The 26637-nt window shown below is 34.9% G+C and overlaps 1 protein-coding gene across 1 annotated transcript; it reads left to right on the top strand.

Annotated features, from left to right (window-relative positions):
• The first annotated feature begins 909 nt into the window (after positions 1–909).
• tgfbrap1 (transforming growth factor, beta receptor associated protein 1) lies at positions 910–23908 on the top strand. Its single transcript, XM_051113005.1, has 12 exons — positions 910–1066; positions 2975–3676; positions 6647–6841; positions 9818–9972; positions 10069–10151; positions 11433–11774; positions 12112–12169; positions 13916–14059; positions 14146–14292; positions 14396–14555; positions 18488–18924; positions 21926–23908. The coding sequence occupies exons 2-12, from the start codon at positions 2989–2991 to the stop codon at positions 22118–22120; spliced, it is 2604 nt and encodes an 867-aa protein (XP_050968962.1). The 5' UTR covers positions 910–1066; positions 2975–2988; the 3' UTR covers positions 22121–23908.
• The last annotated feature ends 2729 nt before the right edge of the window (positions 23909–26637 follow it).

Raw genomic sequence — 26637 nt, 5'->3', positions numbered from 1 at the left:
ACCATGGTTAAACTATGGTTAGTGCAGCAAAACCATGGTTAATCTATCGTTACCGTGGTTTAACTTTAGCAAACATTTTTGTTTGTTTGTTTTATTTGTAGTAAAACCATGGTTAATTTTCATAATTTATTTCCCAGTCCCTATACTTGCACTGATGCTAAATTTGACCTATTCTGGCCTGTTCTATTAATAATGAGATTACTCTAGCTGGTAAAATTAAGATATTCCACCATTATCCATTTATTATTATTATTATTATTAATATTAATATTATACGTTGTGTGGTTAGCTAATAAAATAAAATAAAATAAAATATAAAATAAACAATTTAGAAATAATGTAAGATAATGGTTGTCGTCAGATGTTGGATCAGTTTAGGTCCTTAAAACTAGATTACTAGAACAGAAGAAGTTGACTTATGGCTCCCTCTTGTGGTAAACTTTTAAAATTCTTACCTGTTATATTATTAAATATAAAAGTTGTCCGATTCCTCAGTCGCATAAACTTACATTTTTGTAGTAGTTGTAGTCCGAATTTAGCGACTTTAGAAAGATTTAGAAACAAACAAACAAACACATTTGATCTCCTACTGTTCGTGTATTATGTTGTAAAATAGAATGTGAAAACCGTAAATTAAAAAAAAAAAATAATAATAATTGGAAATTAGGAGTCTATAACTTGAAAGTGTTGGTGTTCTTAAATGACTGTAAAAAAAAAAAAGTCTATTATAATTTAAATATCTAACATTCTATAGCTCTATAAATGAAGAATAATTTGCTGATTTTTTTAAATAACTTGTTTTCTGTTATAACGACATTAATGTTAAGACAATTTGCAACCCTTTTCGGTTTTAGATTTAATGATCATAAACGCTTTAAAAAAAAAAAAAAAAAAAAAAAAAAGCCAGAGCTCACCCTCATCACGTGGCCGGATGTATTTCGGCAGAGAAACAGGAAGCTTTACTGCAGGGAGAGAGAGGGAGGTGGAGTGGGGCGCTTGAATGAAACGGGCAGGCCGAGAAAACGCTGCCATCTCTCAAATCAGGACCGCACTGGCCACGGTTGGGGTACGATATGCGCTCAGCGTTCTTTAACATCACCTGTCGCATCACCCGCGCTCGCTGCAGGCGGCAACACACAGACATACACACCACCAGACACGTAGGCTGTGTGTTAAAACCTAGCGAACTGTCTGCCAGCACAGCTTTTATGACATAATAGGCGCATATTCGGAAAACACAGACAATGATTTTTGATTGTCATCTCACTAGGATTTGAACAGCCATAGACTCGCAAGATCACTCGCTATCAAATCACTTCTGTCTGTCGTTCATATAAATGCTTATACTGGATGTGAAGCTGGTGCTGGTGCTTAAAAGAGGAATTAAGTGTTGATGCAAATTGATATGGTTTTGCTAGCGTAGGGTTTGGCTGGTTTGACAAGAATTTATCTCGCTAACAACTTTCTGCTACTAAAAATAAATACCTTTTTATGTTTTCTAGAGGAAGTTGATGGGACATGTCTGTAAGGGCTAATAAACCTGTGTGCAAAACAAACCACAGGTTGATAGGCACTTGTTTTTATGCTTGACTGTCCGAGCTGTGATTTATTGCTTTAGAGTATGCGATTATGATCAATTATACCAGTAAGTGCCGTTGATAAGCCATTTTGCGTTTCTGTTTACAATATTGTTCATATTTGTTGTCAGTGCAAGCTGAAGGTTTTCTTTCTGTTTTCTCTCTTTTGCCACATTTCCAGCAAGAGACAAAACAGAAACAAAAGTCCATTAGTTTAGACAACAAATGTGAACGATATTGTAAGTCACATTATTAAGACGTTACATTAATAACAAAAGCTGTAATAATAGCAACATCTTTAGTTTTATACAAGAAGGCAGAAAAGGAAATGTTAATTATATTGTTTGTCCTTTTAATGTCTGTAATATTATATTATGGTTATTTGAGTTAATGTCTTTACACTATGTTTTGTACCACAGTTTTGCATGTATTCATTGTCAGTTTAAATCTAAACTGAAGGTTTTGTTTTCTCAGTCTTGCCATATCTACAAAAAGAAAGAGAAAACAAACATAAGCTTTAGTTTAGACTTGACTAACAACAACTGTAAGCAATATTACAAAGCATTTGATACCATTATATAAAGCTATTATTATTATTATTATTATTGTTATTATAAAACTTTTAATGTAGACTTGCACTGCAAGATGGAAGAAACTCTTAAATGTCTTTATAATATTCCTTATAATATTGCTCATACTTGACAGTGCAATCTAAACTTACATCACCACTTAAAAGTTTTTGAACAGTATGATTTTTAATGTTTTTAATGTTTTTTAAAGAAGTACAATGTTGAAGTACTTTTACTATTTAAAATAACTGTTTTCTATTTGAATATATTTAAAAATGTAATTTATTGTATTGTAATACGTTTCAGCATCATTACTCCAGTCTTCAGTGTCTCACGATCCTTCAGGAATCATTCTAATATGCTGAATTGCTGTTCAATAAACATTTTATTATTATTATTATTATTATTATTAACAATATTTAAAACAGTTGAGTAAATTTTTGTAGGATTCTTTGATGAATAGAAAGATGATCCGAAGATCAGCGTTTATCTGGAATAAAAAGCTTTTGAAACATTACACATGTAATGTTTTTCTGACCAGCAAATCAAAATATTAGAATGATTTCTGAAGGATCATGTGACTGGAGTAATGGTGCTAAAAATTCAGCTTTGAAATCGAGGAATAAATTACATTTTAAAATATATTCAAATAGAAAACATTTTTTTCAAATAGTAAAAATATTTCAAAATTTTACTGTTTTTGCTGTACTTTGGGTCAAATAAATGCTGGCTTGGTGACCAGAAGAAACTTTTTTTAAAAAACATTTGACTGGTAGTGTAAACTTTGTCTAAACCTGGACTATGTTTCTGTTTTCTCTCTCTCTGTAGATGTGGGTGGCATCATGAGCGTGAAAGCTTTTGAGCTGGTTCCCGCCGTGGAGCGGGAACGGGTGATGGGCGAAAAAGTGCGGATAAACATCGAATGCATAGAGTGCTGTGGCAAACACTTGTACCTAGGCACCAATGACTGCTTCATCCATCACTTCCTATTAGAGGAGCACACTACAGCCAAAGGTAAGCTGGCCTACAACGCCCAGAAGCTCCTTCACAAATACCTGGGCCTGAAGAAGCCAGTGGCGGAGCTGAAGGCTGCCTCTGCGTTGGAACGTTTAATCGTCCTCTGTGATTCAAACATCACTGTTGTGGACATGGTTACTCTAGAGCCTGTGCCCACAGGGGGCACAAAGCTCAAAGGTGTGACTGCATTTTGTATCAATGAGAATCCAGTGACAGGGGATGCGTTCTGTGTGGAAATGGCGGTGGTTTTGGCACGCAGACGGGCCGTCCAAATCTGTACGGTTCATGAGGACAGAGTGCAGATGTTAAAGGAAGTGACCACACCAGAGCAGCCCTGTGCTCTGAGCCTGGATGGGTATAATATCTGTCTAGCCCTGTCCACACAGTATATGATTCTGAACTACAGCACAGGAGCCTCTCAGGACCTGTTCCCTTACAACTGTGAAGAAAGGAAACCTATTGTCAAGAGGATCGGCCGGGAAGAGTTTCTCCTGGCTGCTCCAGGCGGGCTTGGTGAGTTAAATGACCAAAAACGGCATTGATCAGTACCTACGCATCTACTTTTTTTCTATTTTTTCACATTTTGATATAAGCTTGCCAGTGTGAGGCTTTTCTTTTCCTTATTGAAACATTTTAGTTATTAATGATATTCAGAGGATCTTCACCAAATTTGGAGGATTTCAGTCAAATCTGTGGCTGAATATTCAGATTGGATTTAGTTTTTTTGGGGGCCACAACTTTTATGGTTTAGGAGATATTAATATAAATAAAAAATATGCACTTATGTAAATATTAAATTTCATTCTGAAATATGTTTTTAGGGTCGGTTTCAAATCAACCAAATTTTTAAAAACTTCCCCCGCTCGAATTTTTGATTTTGCTTAATTTTTTTCTCAAGAGAGACGAAAAGTGACGAAAGCCAAAATATTTTATTTTTTTTTTGAGGGAAAATTTTACTGATTGTTATTTTTACACAGAGATTGGTAGGTCTGTTAGTAAAATTGCAATTGCAGTTAGAAAAATTGCAGCATTTTTGCAAAGTCACCCAGCCATATTCAAATTCCAATATCTCTGGAACCAAACCATGTAGGGCCTTAAAAATGAAGATGCCAAAAGGATAGTTTGTTAAAGGAGAAGTTCACTCCCAGAACAAAAATTTACAGATGATTTACTCACCCCCTTGTCATCCAAGATATTTGTGTCTTTCTTTTTTCAGTTGTAAAGAAATTACGTTTCTTGAGGAAAGAATTTCTCTCCAGTATACTGGACTTCTATGGTGCCCACGAGTTTAAACTTCCAAAATGCAGTTTCATTGCAGCTTCAAAGGGCTTCAAATGATCCCAGCTGAGGAAAAAGGGTCTTATCTAGTGAAACGATCGATTATTTTCCAAAAACATGTACAATTCCTATACATTTTAACCTCAAACGCTCTTCTATTCTCTGCAACGCGCATGCAAACTCCATGTATACCGAGTCAATGCAGTTAGGGTAGGTCGAAAAGCTCTTTACTTTCTTCTCCAACTTCAAAATCGTCCTACATCGCTGTTTTACCTTTTTCTTGTAAAGGGCATTTGATCATCTTTGCACGTTCACTTTGTAAACGCTGGGTCGGTATTTCTGCAGCGATTTAAGACGATTTTAAAGTTGGAGGAGAAAATTAAATGGGAGTTTTTCAACATGCTCTAACTGTGTTGCCCTGGATTACACAGAGTTCGTATGCGTGTGAGCGTTTGAGGGTAAAACGTTTTTTTTTTATTTTAGAAAATAACTGATCATTTCGCTGGATAAGACCCTTTTTCCTATGCTGGGATCGTTTAGAGCCCTTTGAAGCTGCATTGAAACTGCATTTTGGAAATTCAAACTCATGGGCACCATAGAAGTCCATTATATGGAGAGTAAGAAACATAATTTCTTTTCGAATAAAGAAAGATAGACACAAACATCTTGGATGACAGGGAGGTGAGTAAATTATTTGTAAATCTTTGTTCAGGAAGTGAATTTCACCTTGAACACCCCAATATCTGAAAGGGCATTAAGATATCTTCAATACTTTTTGAGTTACAGGCATGCAAATTTGAACAGTGCTGTTTCCACAATTTTGAATGGTCACCATTGGCACATAATGCAACAAAGACTCCTAAAGTCAACAGAATTTACTAACAGAACTATCAATCTCGGTGTAAAAGTAACATTATAATGCTGCCATCTTTCTGAAACCATTTTTAACCCCCTGCAATTTGGCTCTGAATCTCAGGTGAAAATTGCCAGTTTGACCCCCTCTTCTAAATAGTGGATTACTCGGTAAATACTCATCCATGACATTTCATATTTTGGCTTTCATCACTATACATATTTATCTATCTTCAGAAAAAATATGACAAAATCTAACATTTGAGCCGGGGACTTCCGGTTGAGTAGACACGGAATGACCCTGTGGGCTTGTTAAGTGGTGATGTAATGCGTCGAATGAACGCACCAACGAATGTTGTTTCCGGGTCCACGCCCCAACTCATTTCACTTGAGAATACTCAGCCGTTTATGAGCACTATTAAACATTTAAACTAAACGTTTTCAAATTAACTATGTACACTACAGTCTCCGTGCTCACAGTGTCCCAAACACAAATAATTTTTATCTTTATTTATTGATATTTTTATTGTCTGGCTATCTGGGATTTCAGTATGGAGTTAAAGGGTAGGATTATATGGTATTATATGACATTGTAAATGTGTAATTAGTACTGTTTGGTGTTTTCTTGTGCCATCTGATAGAGCTGGACCCGGAAGTCACGGAATAGGTGACGTGTGGCATTAGACTTAACAAGCGAATAGTAAAAAATAGATTTTGCTGTCAATAGAGCAAAAAAAATGCCAGTAGATTTGAGTTACGATCATTTGCAAGAGTGTGATTAGTGAGTACCCCTATTTGCGTGATTTTTAATGTCCCTCATTTAGCCACATGTTAGCAACCGTCTTTTTCAAGACAAGTAAAAGCTTTTTTTTAAAAAAATAGGGTATAACTAATGTATTTAATGAAAACATAAAAATGTATTGTGCTTATGTTAACCACAGACCTTATTTCAGGCTTTTAACCAAAAACCCATTTAAAAACCTCATTGACAATAACGGAACCATATATGCAAAGTGGTTGTGGCCTACCAAAAAATGTCATCCCTGCAAAAAATGCAAACTAATTTTGCTTCTCTTTTCCTTTTGGACTTTGAATGATAGTATTTGAGGTTTGAATTCCTTTATATTCGCTCTAGTGCATTTAAGAAGGAAATGCCTCTTCATATGTCTCTGAGGACTCTGTATCATGAATTGTTTTCTATGGTGAATGCATCTATTGTATGTTTCTATGTCATTTTTATTATAACTTTAGCCGCACCCCTTCTGAGATATGAATCTGTCTTCTCAGCTGTGACCGTCGTCATGGCAGTCATTCGTGATGAGTCATGCATCTCTCTGTATTTTTATCACTCAGGGATGTTTGCTAATGCCGAGGGCATATCTCAGCGTGCTCCGGTGAGCTGGTCAGAGAGCGTGATTGCGGCAGCTGTGTGTTTCCCGTATGTGGTCGCACTGGATGAAGGCTTTGTGACAGTTCACAGCATGTTGGACCAGCAGCTCAAACAGACGCTGTCATTCAGAGATGGACACCTTCTACAGGATTTTGAAGGTGAGAGTGCTGTGCCATTTATTTCACCCTTACACTATATTAAAGTTCCTCTATTATGGATTATGAAAGGTTCACATTTTGGTTTTGGGAGTCCCCAACAAGAAGTTGACATGCATGCAAGGTCAAAAAACACTTTCATTGTCTTACAATATGCATTTATTTTTACTGCATTTGCTCTGACTCCCAAATGATAAATTTTTCCAAACCCCTTCTTTGCATGATGCTAATTCGTGGTGATTGGTCTGATGATCCAGTTTGTTGTGATTGGTTTATTGCATGCAACACATGTTGGAAATGGAACACCCATCAACATTACATTAAACATACAAACAGCCATGGTATATGCGTTAGCCCAACGCAGAAAGGTATTGATAAGGCACTGCAGTTTGTACACCAGCATATGGCTCTATTCATTAACATAACTCCAAGTAATAACAATAACAAACATTTACTATTCATCATTTTATTTTTCTCCATAAAGTGGACTTCCATGATGCTCAGCGAATTGAAAGTTAAAAATGCAGTTTCAGTGCAGCTTAAAAGGGCTCTATAAGGGTCTTATCAATAAGGGTTTTGTCTGGCAAAACGATCTGTCATTTTCTTAAAACAGATAATAAATGTAGTGTATATACCTCTATTCAGTCATGAAATTATTTCTTCCCAGCATTCCAGAGTCAGAAAAGATTTACTGACAATTAGACTGGACCTGCAGTTGAAATTTAAGTATATTGATAGACAGTACTTTTTTCCTCATAACTGTGTGTTCAGTTACATCAAGTTTAAGGGATAGTTCACCCAAAAATGAAAATTCTGTCATTAATTACTTACCCTCATTTCATTCCAAACCTCTAAGACCTTTGTTCATCTTCAAAACACAAATTAAGATATTTTTGATGAAATCTGAGACCTTTCTGACCCTGCGTAGACTGCAACAGAACCACTATGTTCATGGCCCAGAAAGGTAGCAAGGAAATTGTTAAAATAGCCCATGGGACCTCAGTGGTTTAACCTTCATTTTATGAAGCTATGAGAATACTTTGAACAGAAAAAGTATTCTCGTAGCTTCATAAAATTAAAATAAAGGTCTGTTGTTAACATAAATTGTATTACAGGCTCTGTGAATTTCCCTTTTTGCTTGTAAACTCTTCTCTGAAGGAGGTTTCTTTGTTTTAACGATGGTCTGTGGTGTGAATAATGTTGCTCATTAGTTATGGCACAAGCTGTCAGAACTAACAAACTGGCAACGTCACCGGATACAAGCTTTACTAAAAAAAATCTTCTGTACTACACTGCCCTCCAAAAGTTTGGAAACACCCATGGCAAAGTGTGATTTTGGACAACATCAGCATAAATCCTTATCATTTTTTGCTGCAAAAACATTAAAGTAACTTGACATTATCATTAAAGACCAGCAATAATAATTTTCGTTTTGATTACATAATAATGGCCACATATACATGTCAAAGTCAGACATGTCCCTTTGCCAGCTGTGATGCCTGGTTGCTGGTTTAAACTTGGCCCAGGTTTTTAAAAGATTTTTGGGTCAGCACACCTTAATAGCTTCAACAATTGATTGCCAGTTAAGTTTAGAATACAATGAATTTAGGCCCAGATTATGCAGAGCTGTAATAGCTGATAATGGTTGATATTTTGATGAATTGAAAATTTAAGTTTTTTCTATGTATAAAATGTTTATGTATTGCCTATTTTGTATTGCCTTTTATCAGTTCAAAATTATCACAAATTAAAAAAGGATTCATGCCAATATTGTCCAAAACCCCAATTTTCTAGGGCGTTTCCAAACTTTTGGAGGGCAGTGTGTATCTGTATAGTGTGTAAGTATATTCCTCAAAACACAATAGTAGTTTACACAAATAATACTGTTCCAAAAATGGATATATGTAAATTGTCAAAAAAAAAGTGTTTTTTTTTTTTCACCTAAAACATTCGCAGATTACTGTAAAACTAGTAAATGTAGAATCACACATTTTTTTTTTATTTTTTTTTTTTTAGCAAATTAGGCTGTCATTCTCAATCCCAGGCGTCATTGAACTGAATCAGTCAGACAACTCATTTCCACACTGAATCAGCTTGTATGATTGTCTCACTTGGTGAATCACAGTTTATGATTCCATGATTAAAAATAAGCGGAAAACTGCAACTGTGTTATGTATTGTTTTTTTAAAGATGCAAATCTGGAAGGTTAGTCAAATCAAAATCAGAAAAAAAGAAAAGGAAAAGCAGAGATTCAGAAGAAAATCGTGTCTCAAACACAATCCTGTAGGAAACACTGAGGTGAAACAGCAGAAATGGCACTGATTCAAACATTTATATATATAATGATCTCTGGTGTCTTTGTTGGTATTCCTTTAGATTGCTTGCTGCAGCCTAGTGCTTACCAGTATTGATTTCTCTGAAGTGCTAAGGTAAATTTCCCTACAAAGCAGCAAGGAAATTTTCTCCTGTCAAGCCTTGCTAAAGCTTGATAGCGCTTGAATCAGGATGACGAAAACCAGACTCATTCACATTTAATGAAGCAAGCAGTGCAGAGAATGTAGTGAAGGCAATTTACTCAGGAGCACCTGATGTAATGTGTTATGACAAGCTCAGATCAGGTCAGTCACCATATGTCTCATGTCAAAATCTCATTATTGTGCTGATCACAAGCTTGATTATTTTTCAGCTGGTAAATCATGTACGACCACCAGCACTCACACATTGTCATGCCTTATCAGAGTGTTGTATTATATGCTAGAGCATTTATTTCCATGAATGTGGCTTGTTGTGAAATTTGTGTTTTATGTAAACACCTGTCACTCCTTTCACGTCACTCAACGTTCCCCAATGCATTGAACTACAGCTACATCAGCTATAGCATTCAAGTACTGCGGTGCTCATCACAACAGCCAATGAGTGTCTTTTTGTGTCAATTGTATAAAGAATCTCTCAATTCTTTATTTCCGGTCCCTCTTTCAGGTAAGGTGGTGTTGGCTTCTTCAAAAGCAGTGTATATATTGGTTCCTCTCCCTCTGGAGCGTCAGATCCAAGACCTGTTGGCAAGCCATCGAGTGGAAGAGGCCTTGACCCTCACCGAGGCAGCACAGAGAAACATTCCCAAAGAAAAATACCAGGTACACCAAACTGTTTTGACGTTGGTGAAGATACAAAAGTGTTGGTCTCAATTGGAGAAAGGATTTAATTGACAATTTTCTCTTTTTGTGTCGTAGATATTGCACAAAAGAATTCTCCAACAAGCAGGATTCATCCAATTTGGCCAGCTTCAGTTTTTAGAAGCAAAAGAACATTTTAGGTGAAGTGCATCATTTTGTCATGTAATTAATACTGTTAATTGCCTCTCAGACCCAGATGTTTCAGAGGATGACTGAATGGAGTTAATTAACTTTGTTGCTAATTACTTTCTATCCCTCTGCGCACCTGACCCTAATCGCTGTATGCTAATAGTTAGCAGTAACTTGTCTAACAGCTGAATAAATGGTCGACATAAATATCAGTGGACGTGCCATGTTGAATTTTGCATAGTATTTTAAGCTTCTGCATCTATCATACAGCAAGAACTAGTAATCTGTTTAATTTACTGATTGCCAGTATTGCTGTAATATTCCACTTAGTATAGAGAAGCATGAGGAAGGTGCTTCTGGAATGATTTACTATGTACAAACATGGCCTTCTTAAAACTTAGAATAGAATTGGGCGAGTGGTCAGTTTCCACCTTTTTTATTGTAGTATTATTAATATACATTTTTGGTGTATTTGTCAGTTTTTCTTCTTTAAAATGTATTTATTTTTTGCAATAATCATTTCAGTACAAATTTTTAAACGCTACATTTACATTTTTTTTTCTTTGTAGTATTTCACATACTAATCAAAGTATTTCAAAGTATTTCAGTATATATTATTTCAGCTTTATTTCAATGTAAAATATTTTTAGTAGTTTTAGGTTTAATTAATAACAGATTTAATTTAATTTTTTATTATTATTTATTAATTTATTGTAATTTAATATGGCTGATTTTATTTTGTAACTTTTTTTGCAATAAACATTTCAGCTAATTTTTAATGCTAATTTTTAAAGGCAACATTTACATTTTTTTTTCTTTGTAGTATTTCAAGTACTTCTGTGAAAGTATTTCCGTTAATATTTATATTTTATTTCAGCTTTATTTCAGTTAAAAAATATATATTTTAGTAGTTTTGGGTTTAATTAACAATAACAACACAGATTTAATTTAATTATTTTTATTATTATTTATTTATCTATTTATTGTAATTTAATATAGCTGATTTTATTTTGTAACTTTGTTTTGCAATAAACATTTCAGTACTATTTTTTTTTTAAATGTATTTGCGTTAATATTGTTGCGTTTATTTTATTAAAAAATATATATTTTAGTAGTTTTATTAACACGAACAAAACAGGTTTCGTTTGGTTTATTTATTGTAATTTAATATGGTGGTTTATATATATAAGGATTATATAGTAATAATAATAATACACTGATTTATATCAGACCATCAAAAAAAAAAAAAAACATTCTTTAATAAATTTAGCTTTTTCTGATAACCCTTATAGGAAAGGACAGCTGGATGTACGGGAGCTGATCTCTCTTTATCCGCGGCTCCTTCCTGCCTCTTCCTCTTTCACACGGTGCCATCCACCACTTCATGAATTTGCTGACTTGAACCACCTGACGCAAGGGGACCAGGAGAAGGTACAACGCTTCAAACGTTTTCTCATTACCTATCTGCACGAGGTGCGCAGCAGCGATGGTGCTAATGGTTTTCGTGAAGATGTAGATACGGCATTACTAAAGCTCTACGCAGAGACCGGCCACGAGAGTCTTCTGGACTTGCTGGCCTCCGAAAACGCCTGTCTCCTGGCAGACAGCGCCCCCTGGCTGGAGAAGCATCACAAGTGGGTACTCGCTTTTATTTTTCCTTTGAGTAGCTATTGATTAGAAGATTACGTCCAGTTTTGTCAGTTTAGCTAAAGATTATGTTCCAAAGCTGATGCTTGCGACGCCTTTGCTGAGCGTCACGTTTTGTAGTATTTTGGTTGGTGTCTCATAAACCATCATGATGCATTAATCATCCATGCCCTCTGTTCTTTTATTCACTGCAGTTACCATGGCAGCGCATGAATTAAAGCTTTAATAAATGTCAGTGTTTGACAATGGTTAAATAACCTTTGCTACAGTTCTGAATGTGTGTGATTTGACTGTTAATGTTTTTTTTTTTTCCTCTCTGTTCAGGTATTTTGCTCTTGGGCTTCTATATCACTACAATGGTCAAGATTCTGCTGCTTTACAGGTGGGATTTGATTGCTGATGTGCTGTTTGAAGATTTTGATTGTGTTGAAACGCTACTCAAAGTTGGCTACCAATGTTACAAATATTCTGGGTTAAAGCTCCGTTGACGTGTGACATGCTGTTGATTACCACAGAAAATATTTTGATTTGTCTCTCCGTTTAGAAAAAAAGCAAACATTTTATTTTTAGTTTATTCCAGTGATGACAAGGCTAAATCTGCAGGAGCCATTATTCTGGTAGGGCCCTGAAACGCAGAAGAAATTGGGGATTCCAATCATAAAATTGGAATTTTCTGTATAATGCGGAATGTCACGAAATTTGCCAAATTTTGGATGGAAAAAATTTAAAGTAGGTCGGTATACTTGGTACACAATGGACTAGTGTCTGTGAATATTAAGCCACAAAAAGACTGTAAATATGAATCCATCTTCTGCATCTCTCTGTGTAAAACTTAAAGGTCTTCACAGCAACCCGTCATAATAGTTTGGGTTAACTTAAAGAAACTGCGCCAGAAATATATTATTTAATGTAATGATGTACCTGCTACTAATAATAAAAGTATTATTAAAACATTATTTTTAAGCAAAATTTACCAGAAAAATTATTTACCAGAATTTATATACCAGAAAAATTAAAATACAGAAGAAGAATTTCTTATATCTATATATATGTAATAACAAAATAAAAATAAATGAGAAATCTAAGAAATAAAAACCTTAATATGAGTAAAGCATAAATAATTAAAAACAAAAGCTCACTAAAAAAAGCTTTTGTGTGTGTGTGTATATATATATATATATATATATATATATATATATATATATATACATATATAGGGCCTTAAAATTCTATATTTTTGTTAAACTTTTGATTAATTGCCATTAAATTGTGTACGTTTCATGGTTTTGAATAATTGGACATGCATTTTGATTGATATTTTTTAATTTAACTATTGAAACAGAGTCTTGAAAAAAAAACGGAATTCAGAAAAATTAAAATGGAAAAAACTGAATATAAAGAATGTGCTGCTCCTTTCTATTTTTGTGGAAACTGTGATGCAAAAAAGTAAGAAGAGCAAAAAAGTATTTATAGAAATGGAAATAGAATCTTTTCGAAATAGAAATCTTTTATGAAATCTTTTATCTTTTATTATTATTATTATTTTTTTTTTTTTTTACTGCAGTTGATAAATTGAATGCATTTTCACTGAATGTCAGTAAACAATTTCTTTAAAAAAAAAAAAAAAAACTTTTTCACTTTAAAAACACTTTTATGTTATATTTACTTGAACGCACATGCACAAAATGTAGAAAATGTGCACCTTGCATTTGATGAGGCTTTTTCTGTAGAGTTTGAACTGAGCAGAAGTAGTAACCACTTATGTTAATCAATAAATGTCATAAATAATCTATAAATGGCCAAATATTGTCAGTTTGTCCAAGTTTGACTGCTATGTTACCAGTCTTATCTGTCGAAATATACAGTATATATATATATTTTTTTGTTTGTATCATGACCAGCTAAAAAGTAGTAGTAATAAAAAAGAAGTAAGCAGCTCCATTTACTTCTAGAGTGGTGGGCATGAAAGGAATATTACTTGAGATGCTTTCAATAAATGTTTAAGTTGTATTTAACATGAAATATTCATTTTAAGCTAGATGCCGTTTTATTTTAATAACCTTACAACTGAATATACTCTCAGGCAATGCATGACTAAAAACCTTTTTTTGGTCCTGTCCTGTTGTAGATGTGGGTGAAGATTGTCAACGGAGATCTCCAGGACTCAACACGACCAGATCTGTTTGAATATGTTGTGGATTTTCTTAGTTTTTGCTCCAACCTTGATCTTGTGTGGCGGCATGCAGACTGGGCACTACAGAAGGATCAAAAGGTTTGTACTTTATATTTTCATTTACCCACAGAATAGTCATTGGGATGTCACTGAATAGCTCCCTTCAACTTTTAAATCGCCTACAGATCGGTGTGCAGATCTTCACAAAAAGGCCTACCTCAGATGAGAAGACGGGCCAGTTAAACCCAGATGACGTGATCACATACTTGCAGAAGCACAGTCAAGGCCTTCTGCTGTACCTGGAACACCTCGTGCTAGAGAAGAGATTGCAGGTAAATTGTTACTGTGCCAAAGCATTTTTAATGCTTAAGCCTAATGCTGTACTTGTGCTAAAAGTTTCCTTAAACATTGTGTGTTATGTCTCTGTTTTTACAGAAAGAGAAGTATCACACACATCTAGCTGTGCTGTATGCAGACAGAGTGCTAGGTCTGATGTCCCGACCATCGGCCACTGATGACCAGCTGTCTGCTGCCCGCCAGAAACTACAACGGTTATTAAAAGAGTCTAATTTGTACAGGGTCCAGTTACTACTAGGTAGGTATCCAGTACATGTATGCCTTTGTACCTCTTCTCAAATAGATATATCAGGTTTTTATTTTAATGTCACTGACCTTTTGGTTGCAGTATAATTAAGTGTCTTTAAGTAGATCTCTAGTAGTCTTTATTGAATTTGTGGAAATGGATCATCCTTTGTAGATGTGTTGTAGTAATATTTAAAGCTTCTGACCATCTAGAGCAGGGTATCTCAAAGGGGTGTTAATGAGGTAATGGAAACCTACTAAATTTAGTGGAATACTAAAATAAGTCTGTGCAGTTTACAGTAGACTTGTAGTCAAGACCGCCTAAACCGAGACCAAGACACTACCAAGACCAGAAGGTATCGAGACCAAGACAGACCATGTCAAGACCAAGACCAAGTCGAGACCAAGACCGATACCAAGTCAAGACCGGAGAAAAAAAAACAGACTAGTGTTGAAGCTACGCAATAACTTGTATGAACAGCAGCATACTAGGGTTCAGCCGCAGTTTACATTCAATACATATTAGACGGTATTACTTCAACTACAGGCAGAGCAATACAGAGACAGACCATGTCATGTGTGTGATTGAGCTCACTGTAAATGTTTTTTCAGACTGGGTGAGACCAACTATGTGTAGCAATTGTATGACGGCTAGGGCTGGGCGATAAAACGATAACGATATGTATCGCGATAAACACGTGATCGATATCAATAAAAAATGTGTTGGATAAAACGTTCGATATTTTTTATTCTTCTGTGTCGGAAGAAAACAGAGGTTGCGAAGCAAGTTTGGTTGCATTAACAAAGGCACTCGCTCTCTGGTAACCTAGCAACGTAGGGAGTGAACGCTAACAGCCAATCATGTAACAGTATCAACTTTCGTTGCGCCATATCGTTGTCTCGTGCTGGTCTGCTGGATTCCTCTTGATAAGCAGAAAATGAGTGCCGCAGCGAGCGAGGAAATTTTAAATAAAAGAGGAAAAGTCAGCTCGCCAGTATGGCAGTTTTTTGGATATTATAAGTCTGACCGTAGTCAGACCAATGTCGTCTGCAAATTATGCAAGACCGTCGTCCCCGCCAAGACGGGTAATACCACGAACTTGATGTACCACCTCGCGCTCACCAAGAATTTTGACCGATTAATACAATCAGTTAAACGGTTTAAAAGGTCTTTTTTCAGTTATTTATCAAAATATTTTAAAACGTTTTTTGGATGGTTAAAGTAAAATGAAATTGAATTTTTGAGAGAAAAAAGATAAATCGCGTAGGCCTATAACGTTAAGTCGTATTTTATTATTACATTAGGAAAGACACCAGGTCGCGAAATATTTACAATACACTATAAACATAGGCTAGGCTATTTTAGTTCCCCTCACTCCACAAAAATAATTTCAATTTAACAGTATTTAGAAAAGAACAAAAATGAAAAATATAAGAAGCTAGGGGACAAGCAAAAACGAAACCATTTAGGGTAAAGCGAAACTGAAACTAACATTGGGTCTCTCACAAGACACAAATCCAATGTCTCTGTATTCAAGATGTATTTGAATGCTAAAATATTATTTATTATGTAAACCTGGTTTTGTACTTCTCGCATTACAATATCCACATTAAAAAAATGTTTGGAATAATATCACGGCAGTACGTTGATAACGATTAAGCAGTGTGATTATTTTTTTTTCCCATATGTTTGGCTGATTTCCCCTCTAACAGGGGAAACAACTCTTTACACATAATCGAAACTGTAAACGGTTCGCTGTTTGTAAAATAAAGAAAAATAGGATACCGCTTTCAGCCGTCTTCCTTTCGCGCAGCACAAAAATGTACCAAAACTCTGCATGCTAGCTACTTGTTGCACTTTGTTTGTTTTATTAAGTAAAAATAATTATCGTGTAGGCCTATTCATTCATTATATATAAATATAGCCTAGCTTTTATATATAAATATAGCCTAGCTCTAGACCGGTCTCGAGACATACATCACTAGTTTACAGTGTAGAGAGCCTTTACAGTATACGCAGTGAGTCAAACATGGATTGTGGGAATGCAGTGTCCACTAGATTCACACTAGATGGTTTCCCCTTCTGTAAAAATTGCATTCTGAGGGGCACCGAATAACAAGGCAGGGTCTCAAACCTCTTTAAAACAGTGGTTTACAGATTTCACTAGAATTTTCATTCAAAATACACATGATATTGCACTCTGAAGTAAAAATACTCTAATTTATTATTAGTCTTGGCAGAAAGTAGCCTTAGGAGATTTTTATGAGATAACAGTATTCATTAAATTCTATTCAGTTCAATTTCCAATTGCAATGTACACTCTCTGGCTACTTTATTAGGTACACCTATTCAACTTCTGCATTCCATGTCGGAATGTTTTTGTTTTAGTCTGTGTGATTCTGCCCACTTACAGCTCACCTAATAATATTTCAACAGCCTGGGTTGCCAGTTTGCAGAAAACAGCATACTGCACTGCAGCCATGTAAGTAAGCACTGGGTTAGAGATGGCAGATTCTACCCGACCTAAAAAGCCCCAGTACTTTTTGATAAGCAAATACTTGTGTAAAATGAAAAAATATATCAAATCACCATTATAACCAGTAGAAGGCAGCAGAGGAGCACTTATTGGCTTATTGGTCATTTCTACTTTTTGCTTTATAGTTTGAAATTATAAAATCACTTATAAAGTATCAGATCATCAAGAAATCAGTTTTTCACTTTTTTTTTTGTGTATGAAGTAAGAAAAGTCAAGAACTGCCTTGAAAAACAAACTTTTCTTAAATTTGCGAATAAATCACACATAATTAATATATATATATATATATATATATATATATATATACACATACATACATACATACATTTTTTAATATAAAATTAGATTTTGTACATAAAACTAAATTTTGTATGCTTCCCAACTTAAGCATGCTTTACAGTCAAATCTGTATAAACATGAAATAAACAAGAAATGAACACGTCATATTATTAGCACACATCAAATGATCTATATTTTAATACTTCCACACATTACCCCCCCCAGTGCTACCAAATCTGCTCCTGGCACCACCATCTGTAGAACTTAGGCTGCGTGTCCATTAAAGCGTTTTTTCCCCACGGCTAGTTTATTTTTATGGGGAGTGCTGCATTTTTAAAATGCGTTCGGGTGTTTTTTTTTCTCTGCTCAGAGAGTTGAAGAACGTTCAACTTAACGCTACACTCATTACTGTCAATTTTTTTAGTCAGCTAACCAATCAGAGTTGAGGAGGGGCAGGACCAGGAACATTGGAGAAGTTAATGTTGCTTGTCTCCGAGTATTTATGTCTTTACCAGATGGAACTACAGTATTATTGTTATGAGAAATAATGCTTGGAGAAGCATTTCATTCGTGATGCGTCTGCCATTACTTCAACGTATATACTATATTATTGCTACCACAGCGTCTCAACTGAAAAAAAAAATGTTTTCAGCAGAAGGTCTGGCATTTTCAATTGGCTAAAAAAGCTTTGGTGGACACACAGCTTTGGTGGAACTGATCTGGAGCCATCAGTTTACAGTGTAAAGTTCATTGCTTTCCATTGTCATTTGTGCTCATTCGTGTTGTGTATCCTCAATCTGTCTACCCACATGAGCGTTGAGTCTGAGAAGGAGTTGGTGGGAGAAACAAAATTTAGAATTTAGACTGCAGTACCCATTTCAACCACTAGTTATAATTATTACATACTGCACTTTTAATGCAAAAATGTAATCAGCAGGGCTGGTCTGCATATTTCAGAAAGTACTGATCTGCTGGTATTTTCGCAATAATCTCAAGGGTTTACAGAAAATCTGAAGGCAAAAGGCCATCCAATCCCGTACTAGTAAGGTAAACTTTATAAAGTGGCCGGAGAGTGTATATGTATACTGCTGCAATATGGTTTTATTGTCATCTGCTTGTGTGCTTGTAGGTAAAATTCAGGACTCCGGGCTGCTGCTGCTTGAGCGAGCTACACTACATGGGAAGTTAGAGGAACATGACAAGGCCTTGCACATTCTAGTGCACCAGCTCAAAGACTCGTCTGCGGCTGAGGAATACTGCTCTTGGGCTTCTGCGTCTCAAGACCAGTCCTATCGTCAGAACCTTTTCCACCAACTCTTGAGCGTTTACTTGGACCCCGATGTACCGGGAGGGGCACAAACAGTAGCTGCCGTTGACTTGCTTAACCGGAACGCTGAAGTTTTTGATGCAGTGCGTGTGTTAAAGCTGCTTCCAGAGGAGTGGTCTCTACCGTTACTCCGTCCTTTCCTGTGTGGTGCGCTGAGGGCCAGTGTGCATGCACGGTGCACTTCCCAGGTTGCATTGGGGCTGGCCAGAGCACAAAACCTCCAGCTTCAGCATGACAGGGTGAGTTTTCATGAATTAGGAATTTATTTTCTTTACACTGCAAGCAAATGTGGCTCAAATCCGACTCAGATCTGTTTTCCATGACCGTTTGAACAGCACAAACCACATGGAATTTTATTTTTTCAATTCCGATTTGTGCCTCTTTCATATGTGGTACTAAATCCGATACAGGTCAGATGTTTTGCAATGCGACCGCAGTCTGAACAGTCATATCAGAATTCATGCAACTTTTTTGTCACTCTAGATCAAAATTTGTCACGATTCTGCACTCATGGGAGTCACTTTAAAGATTTGACATATCCAAAGTTATCAAGACAGTTGTGAAAGATAGTCAGTGTAAGTACAGCGATGTATCAGAACTTGTATTAAAGTGACAACTCTATATACAAGCAAAATAAGGGCTTGTATCATAAAAGTTCAAAAACTTTTGAAACTTTTTTGCTCTCTTCTGTTACATCCTTGTTTTTATTTTTCATACTGCCTACACATAATTTCCCTGGCTTCTGTGGCAGATCACACGATAAATTAGCACATAATCTCTTACTTTATGTTCTCCATGTTTATTTCCGTATGAACACTTGCTGTGCAAGTGTTGCCAATTTTCACAGAATTGAGGTTTTTCACTGTTGCCACGGATTGTTTTTCAACTCGATGAGTTAAAGTGACCACACTTAGACAATATTTACCCCCTGGAGTTTTGAGAAGCAATTGGGTGGATTTTGTTGTGAAAACCTGGCAACCCAGTTTATATTGTTCTTTTCTGCACACAGATCAGTTTAGAAACATTATCTGTTCATACTGGAGATCTGATATTGGCCACATTTAAAACAAAAATGTGAACAGCTATACAAAAAAGATCAGATCTGAGCAAAAATTGGAATTGAGCACTAAGGCTCTCAGTGTGAACGTAGAAACAATCGGTCACATGGTACTCGGAAATCAGAAGCAAAATTTAGTCCCGGTGATAGAACTGTCCAGATATCATAATGAAGGGGGAAAAAAACAACCAAAAAAAAAAAAGAATGAAATTTTTGGGGAAAAAAAACAAAAACGTAATTAAGTGGTTTGGCGCAATCTTATAGTATTATTTTTAGAAATAATATAAAACAAAAACAAACAAACAAAACTACCTGACTGTTAATTATTATTTAGAAAAAACTTGTCTGCAAAAAGTCATATGAGTGTCAATGCCAGTTAATTGCTAAAAATGTCAGATATCTTGAGTTTAATGACAAGGTAAGGTTAGTTTAGATTGTAAAAAAAAAAAAATGTCATTTATAGCAAATGGCCTGAAAATGATTAAAAAATAAGAATTTATGTTTTAAAAAACTTTTTTTTTTAGCATTTACTAGCTTTGGTGAGTTTAATGCTTTGCAAGCTTTTTTTTTTTTTTTTTTTTTTTTTTTTTTACACAAAGACTTTATTTGATCAAGATTTAAAATAAAAATATTATTTTTGTAAAATATATTTACAATTTAAAATGATTCTTTTCTGTTTTAATACTTGAAAAAATGTAATTTAATTTGTGATCCAAAGCTGAATTTTCAGCAGTCATTACTCCAGTATTTAGTATCACACGATTCTTTAGAAGTCATTATAACATGTTAATTTGCTGCTCAAAAAACAAACTAGAAAGTTTATAACAAATAGAAAATAGAAAGTTAATGAAAACAGCATTTATTTGAAATCTTGTCTTTACTGTGCCTTTTGATCAATTTAATGCATTCATGCTGAATAAAATAATTAACTTATCATTTTAATCAACTGACCCCAAATGTTTGAATATTTTAAAAAGTGTTTTTTTTTTTTTATTATTTTGTCATGTTTACAACTGAGAATGATAGTTTTCTATTTTAATAGTGAAAATGTAATTAATGAGTGATGCAAAGCTGAATAATAAATCATGCTGAATAAAATAATTTTATCTTTTTAATCTAGTGATCACAAATGCTTGAATATTTTACAAGTTTGTAATTTTACAAAATATATTTACAATTTAAAATTTTTATGATATTTTAATACTTTAAAATGTAATTCATTTGTGCTGCAAAGCTGAATTTTCAGCAGTCATTACCCCAGTATTCAGTGTCACACGATTCTTCAGAAATCATTCTAATATGCTAATTTGCTGCTCAAAAAATAAAATAATAATAATAATAATAATAATAATAAATAGAAAGTTAATACAAATAGCATTTCTTTAAAATAGAAGACTTATCTTTACTGTCTCTTTTGGTCAATTTAATGCATGTTTTAACAGTAAAAAATTTAATGTGTGATGCAAAGCTAAATTTTCAGTGGTCATTACTCTAGTCTCGTTCATTCAATTTAATGCATTCATCCTGAATAAAATAATTTTTATATTTTTAATCTACTGATCCCAGTTTTTAATTGTACGAAATATATTTACAATTTAAAATGATTGTTTTCTATTTTAATACTTGAAAATGTAATTCATTTGTGCTGCAAAGCTGAATTTTCAGCAGTCATTACCCCAGTATTCAGTGTCACATGATTCTTCAGAAATCATTCTAATATGCTAATTTGTTGCTCAAAAAATAAAATAAAATAATAATAATAATAATAATAATAATAATAATAATAATAATAATAATAATAATAATAAATAGAAAGTTAATAGAAATAGCACTTTTATCTTTACTCTCTCTTTTGATCAATTTAATGCATTCATGCTGAATAAAATAATTATCATTTTAATTTACTGCCCCCAAATGTTTGAATATTTTAAAGTTTTTTTTTTTTTTAATTTTGTGAAATATTTCGTTTAAATTGATTGTTTTCTATTTTAAAAATGTAATTTGTGATACAAAGCTGAATTTTCAGCAGTCATTACTCCTGTGTCTTTTGATCAATTTAATGCATTCATGCCTAATAAAATAATTATATCTTTTTTTTTTTAGGTTTTCCTTTCTTTTTATAATTGAACACTCTTTCAGTACATGCAATTGATCCACTAACCACTGCATTCTGTGTTGCGCAGCTGAAGTATCGAGGCGGCCCAATATTAGTGTCTGAAAAGAAAGGATGCCAGCTGTGCCACAACACCTTTAGCGAGCCAGACTGCGCCTGCTTGCCCGGAGGAACGCCTGTTCACCTTCACTGTGTCGCCAAGAAAGCTCGGAACTTACCAGTAGAGCGCCAACACGAAAACGCCCACCGCAGCAACCACACATGAAGCTGATCAGTACCATGGGGCAGTCGACACGTGCTGGCGTCGCACCTGTACCGCACACACGGGGAAGAAGGCTGAGTGCATAGGGCACCCGTTCAGAGCCCACGGTAGAGCACTTGATGCGACCAACACCTGCTTGCTCTGTGTGTGAGGGAGTCAGTCAGCGAGTGTGTGGATGTCTGAAATCCTATTTATTCCGTAACACATCACAACACTGACAGTGAATATGAGAATATTTTAATGAACATCAAACAAAAACTCTAAAGAAAACCTGACATTGTCTTTTGGTTGATCTTTTTAGCATTGCCTTATGGTGTCCAGTGGCTATCTTTGCTTTTAAATGGATGGTATCCATAATAACTATTGTTTGGGGTCAAAATACTAGTGTCTTGATTGCCTCTGTGAGCAGATTTATCAAAAATAAGTTTATGTAATGGTCAATAGTTTTCATTAAACAAAACAGAACACCAAAGTTACTTGCTCTGTTCTCAGAGAGTGACAGGTTATAGCCTTAAGTGATTGTCATGATTTACTTAATGTAAGGGGAATATGCTTGAGAGACAATTATTTTCATAATTTCTTTATGAATATGGTTTGTGGTCATCATAGCTATTTCAAATCATTGAATAGAGATAAACAGAGAAGATTTTCCATGTCCTTTTATAGTCTGATTTGGAAAACCTTCAAAGTTACATAAGTGTTATGTACGATTCTTCAATGAAAGTCTGATTAATGAGCACAACCCAAGAACGATTTTTTTTGTGTGTCTCTCTCTTCCTCTTTTCCACATCGCAAGGTTCATTTGACTTGGTATTTCCGCTTGAAGTCAAGTTTAAGTGATATTTAGTCAAACTGTAGCCATATCAAACCAATGGACTCAGGCTGTGCTGTGTTTGTGTACATGTTATAACTAAATGCTAAAATACATATATTACATCCAGCTGTTTGTTTCTCATATGCATGTGGTGATATGGACATGAGTCCTCATGTCTTAAGAATGCTAAGCTGTGATTTAAATGATCAAAAAAATATTTTAACATGCTAAATTACATGTGATTTGTAGGGAAGCACGGTAGCAAATAGCTGCGGGAGGTTTTGCCTGAGAATAATCTGTAACCTCATATTCAAATAAGTGAAAAATATTTTGTCTGTGAAAGCGAAAATAGTGGGATTTTTTTTTAAAGGTGGAAAGATGTGAAAAAAGCACAGAATAAACACTGCCTATCTAATAAATACATAAAGTGGCCTCGGCTGTGACGAGGAAAAGGTAGGATGACCTTGCCTTGAGATGTTTTTACAGAAACGGTTTAACAAGTGAAACTATTACATTAGTCACTGGCTACAAGGATGATGGTAAATTCTATCCAAAAAAAAAGTTCCAGTTAAATACATAAATTAAATGAATACTTTGGGTACTGTACACAATGTCTTGGTTTGTGGATCCGGCACAATGCCTGTGTAGTAAAGTGTATGTGTGCTGCTTGGTCTTTGCTTTGATTTGCTGATGCATTTTTCCTAGAAAAAAAGTTCCATTCATCATACGTGCAACCAAATCGTTCCTCCCCCTTGTCTAAAGAGAGACTTTTTCAGCTTGAGCTAAATGGAAATCCTCTGTTGCTACATCTCTTTATATCCACTTAAAGTATTTTATACATAAAAAATATACATAGATACTGGTGTGTACATACTGTATTATTAACTGTTTGTTGCTTTGTAAATTGATGCCAGTGTGGGTGGAATGTACAGAATGTAAAGACGTCCATTTTAATAAACAAGACTATGCCTACATGAATGGAACACGTGGTTTGTGATGCATTACTTCATTCTAACAGAAAACCTGAAGAGCCAAATGTCTGGGCCTCTTCTATAAGTTTGCTCGTGTTTATGAGTCCAACATCTTAAAAACAAGTATGCTATGAATAAATTAAGTTATAAGTTCTTATAAATCTTTATTGTCCAACAGCGACAACAGCAGGTAGCTGCGTTCACACTAGCGGCGACTTTTGTCTGCTGGCGATGAGGTTGCTAGTGGGCGTTCTCACTACTGGTTGCCTTGACAGCGACAATACAAACATTTTGGAGGCAAAATACTACATATAAATATAAATTAAATCCGTACATACAAACAAAAACGAATGAGAGGCACAGCCTACTTTTTTTTTCCATTGCGTGTTTATCTACAGCTGAGAGGAGAACGGCCACATGAGCTCTACCATCTTCTTTCCTATTGGCTGTTGCTCCCGTAAGTCGCTCTTCATTTGCGTTTAGCCACTAAACTTGCTAACTAGCACGTTATTTGGAAAGGCCATTGCAAAACTTCATAAAAAACCCTTATACTCATATTAAATAAAAAAAACCCTGGGTGGATTTTTATCATTATGAGGGTGGTTGTGTACACACAGTGCCAACACACATTTATGTTCAAACAACATGTAACAGTCAACTTTGCATCTGATGACCCCTTTAAAAAAGTAAACAACTCACACACAGAAATAACTACTTCCTTACGTCAAAACAAGTCTTAAAGGGGTCATCGGATGCAAAGTTCACTTTTACATGTTGTTTGAACATTAATGTGTGTTGGCAGTGTATGTACAAATCTACCCTATAATAATAAAAATCCATGCAGTGATTTTTAATTAATCTGTAAAATTTTTTTCCCCTTTTTCAAATCGATAGTTGATTGACATGAGCGTCTTACCTCAGACCCACCCTAAATCAGCTGTAACAGTCCGACCTCCATCGTTTTGATGCCAGAGCAGGGATGTAAGTTAGACAAGAATATCTCTGATTGAGTGATTGAGGTGTTGTGTTGCTGGATGTAATAATGAACATAGTTGTCGTCATTTACTCCCGACATCTGAACTGCTGAAGATGCAGTGGATTACGTTTGTTTGTGAAGGGAATGCACCTCCCAATCTACATAAATGCGTCTATGTTCCTGCAAATCATTTGTGATCCAGCTTCACCTACAGCACCAGTGAGTAAAGTTTTTTTTTTTATTATTATTATGAATCTCTGCAATCACCTTTCCTAATAACGTGCTAGTTAGCAAGTTTCACAGCTAAAGTAAACAGGCTCATCACTCCACAGAGAGAAGAGAGAGGCGGGGCAAGCAGAGCTCATTTGTATTTAAAGGAACAATCCCTCAGAATGGGTTGATTTTTGCAGTGCTGATTTTGGCAAGGTAAAAAGGGTGATGTTTTACACAACCGTTGAGAATTTTTAACCAAAGTATATTATAGAATTTTTATTATCACCCTAAAGAATCATATCAATCCGATGACCCCTTTAAAATGGCATGAAAACATGATCTGTGGGAGTTTTTAGTGAGTAATCAGCTTGGTGAAATTTTAAGTAAATCTCTGTGTCTGCGACCAATATTTGCCGAGCTTTGATAACTGATGATCCGAAAAATTAAAAGATAGTTAAAAGTTAAGGTAACACTCTAGAATAGGGAACTTATTCACTATTAACTACGACTTTTCCCTCAAAAAATTCCTAATTTGCTGCTTATTAATAGTAAGTTAGTTGTTAAGTTTAGGTATTGGGTAGGATTAGGGATGTAGAATAAGGTGTTTAATTAGTACTAATAAATGGCTAATATTCTAGTAATATGCATGCTAGTAAGCAACTAGTTAAGAAACTGCAAAATAAAGCGTAACCAAAGTCAACTAAAGAATAGCTGAACATAAGTTCACAAATAAAAATATGTTTAAATTGTTACTGCCTTGAGCTATTATTTTGGAATAAATGTAAATGCTTAAAAATACTGATGAGATTTATACTTTGCTTTAATTAATAGAATATTGATTATGCTGTTCATATAACATTAACAGTATAAACTAGTTTAAATGATGTTTATTTAACCAAGATATAGAACCATACAAAAAAAAAAAAAAAAAAAAAAAAAAAAAAAAAAAAAGTAATTTCAAAGCTATTCGATAAAGGAAGACAATGAAAAGTGATGAAGTTAGGGGTCTTTGAGGTCATAGAAATGCTGGCTGGAGAAACACATCAGGTTGTCTTACCTGTATAAAGTTTCTGTTTGTTTCAGAAGGTCCACAAACATCCATCAAACTGCTGAAGTTACAAGCAGTCATGGCAATCACTAAAGCTCCACTGATTCAGAAACAAGTGTTTTGCTGTATTTTCATCATTCTCTCTCACTGTCCTTTTGACATTGTCTTCTCTCAAACAAAAACACCATTGAGAGCCAGACTTTCCAATTAAAGAATTCCATTTTTAAATGCCAAATGGCCAAAAGGACATGAACAGAGAATGATGCGACGAGTTTTTCAAGCTTGCTGCTTATTGTTGTCATGGTTACAGATGAGGGCAGTCAGGTTTCTTCATATTTGCACACTAGCATGTAATTTGTCCTCCAGGTCACAGCTTTAAATGCAGAGCCCTAAACAAAATATTTGCATTATTAGGACATTATTAGGTTATTATGTGCTTCAGATATTTTGTATTGAGTTTAGCACTTGGGGACGGTGTAGTGACCTGTAGCTGTCATG

Source organism: Labeo rohita, chromosome 6 (assembly GCF_022985175.1).
Source record: "Labeo rohita strain BAU-BD-2019 chromosome 6, IGBB_LRoh.1.0, whole genome shotgun sequence".
In the NCBI taxonomy this organism is placed as follows: Eukaryota; Metazoa; Chordata; class Actinopteri; order Cypriniformes; family Cyprinidae; genus Labeo; species Labeo rohita.
Note: the sequence above shows the minus strand (reverse complement) of the source record. Positions and strands in the feature narration are given on the sequence as shown.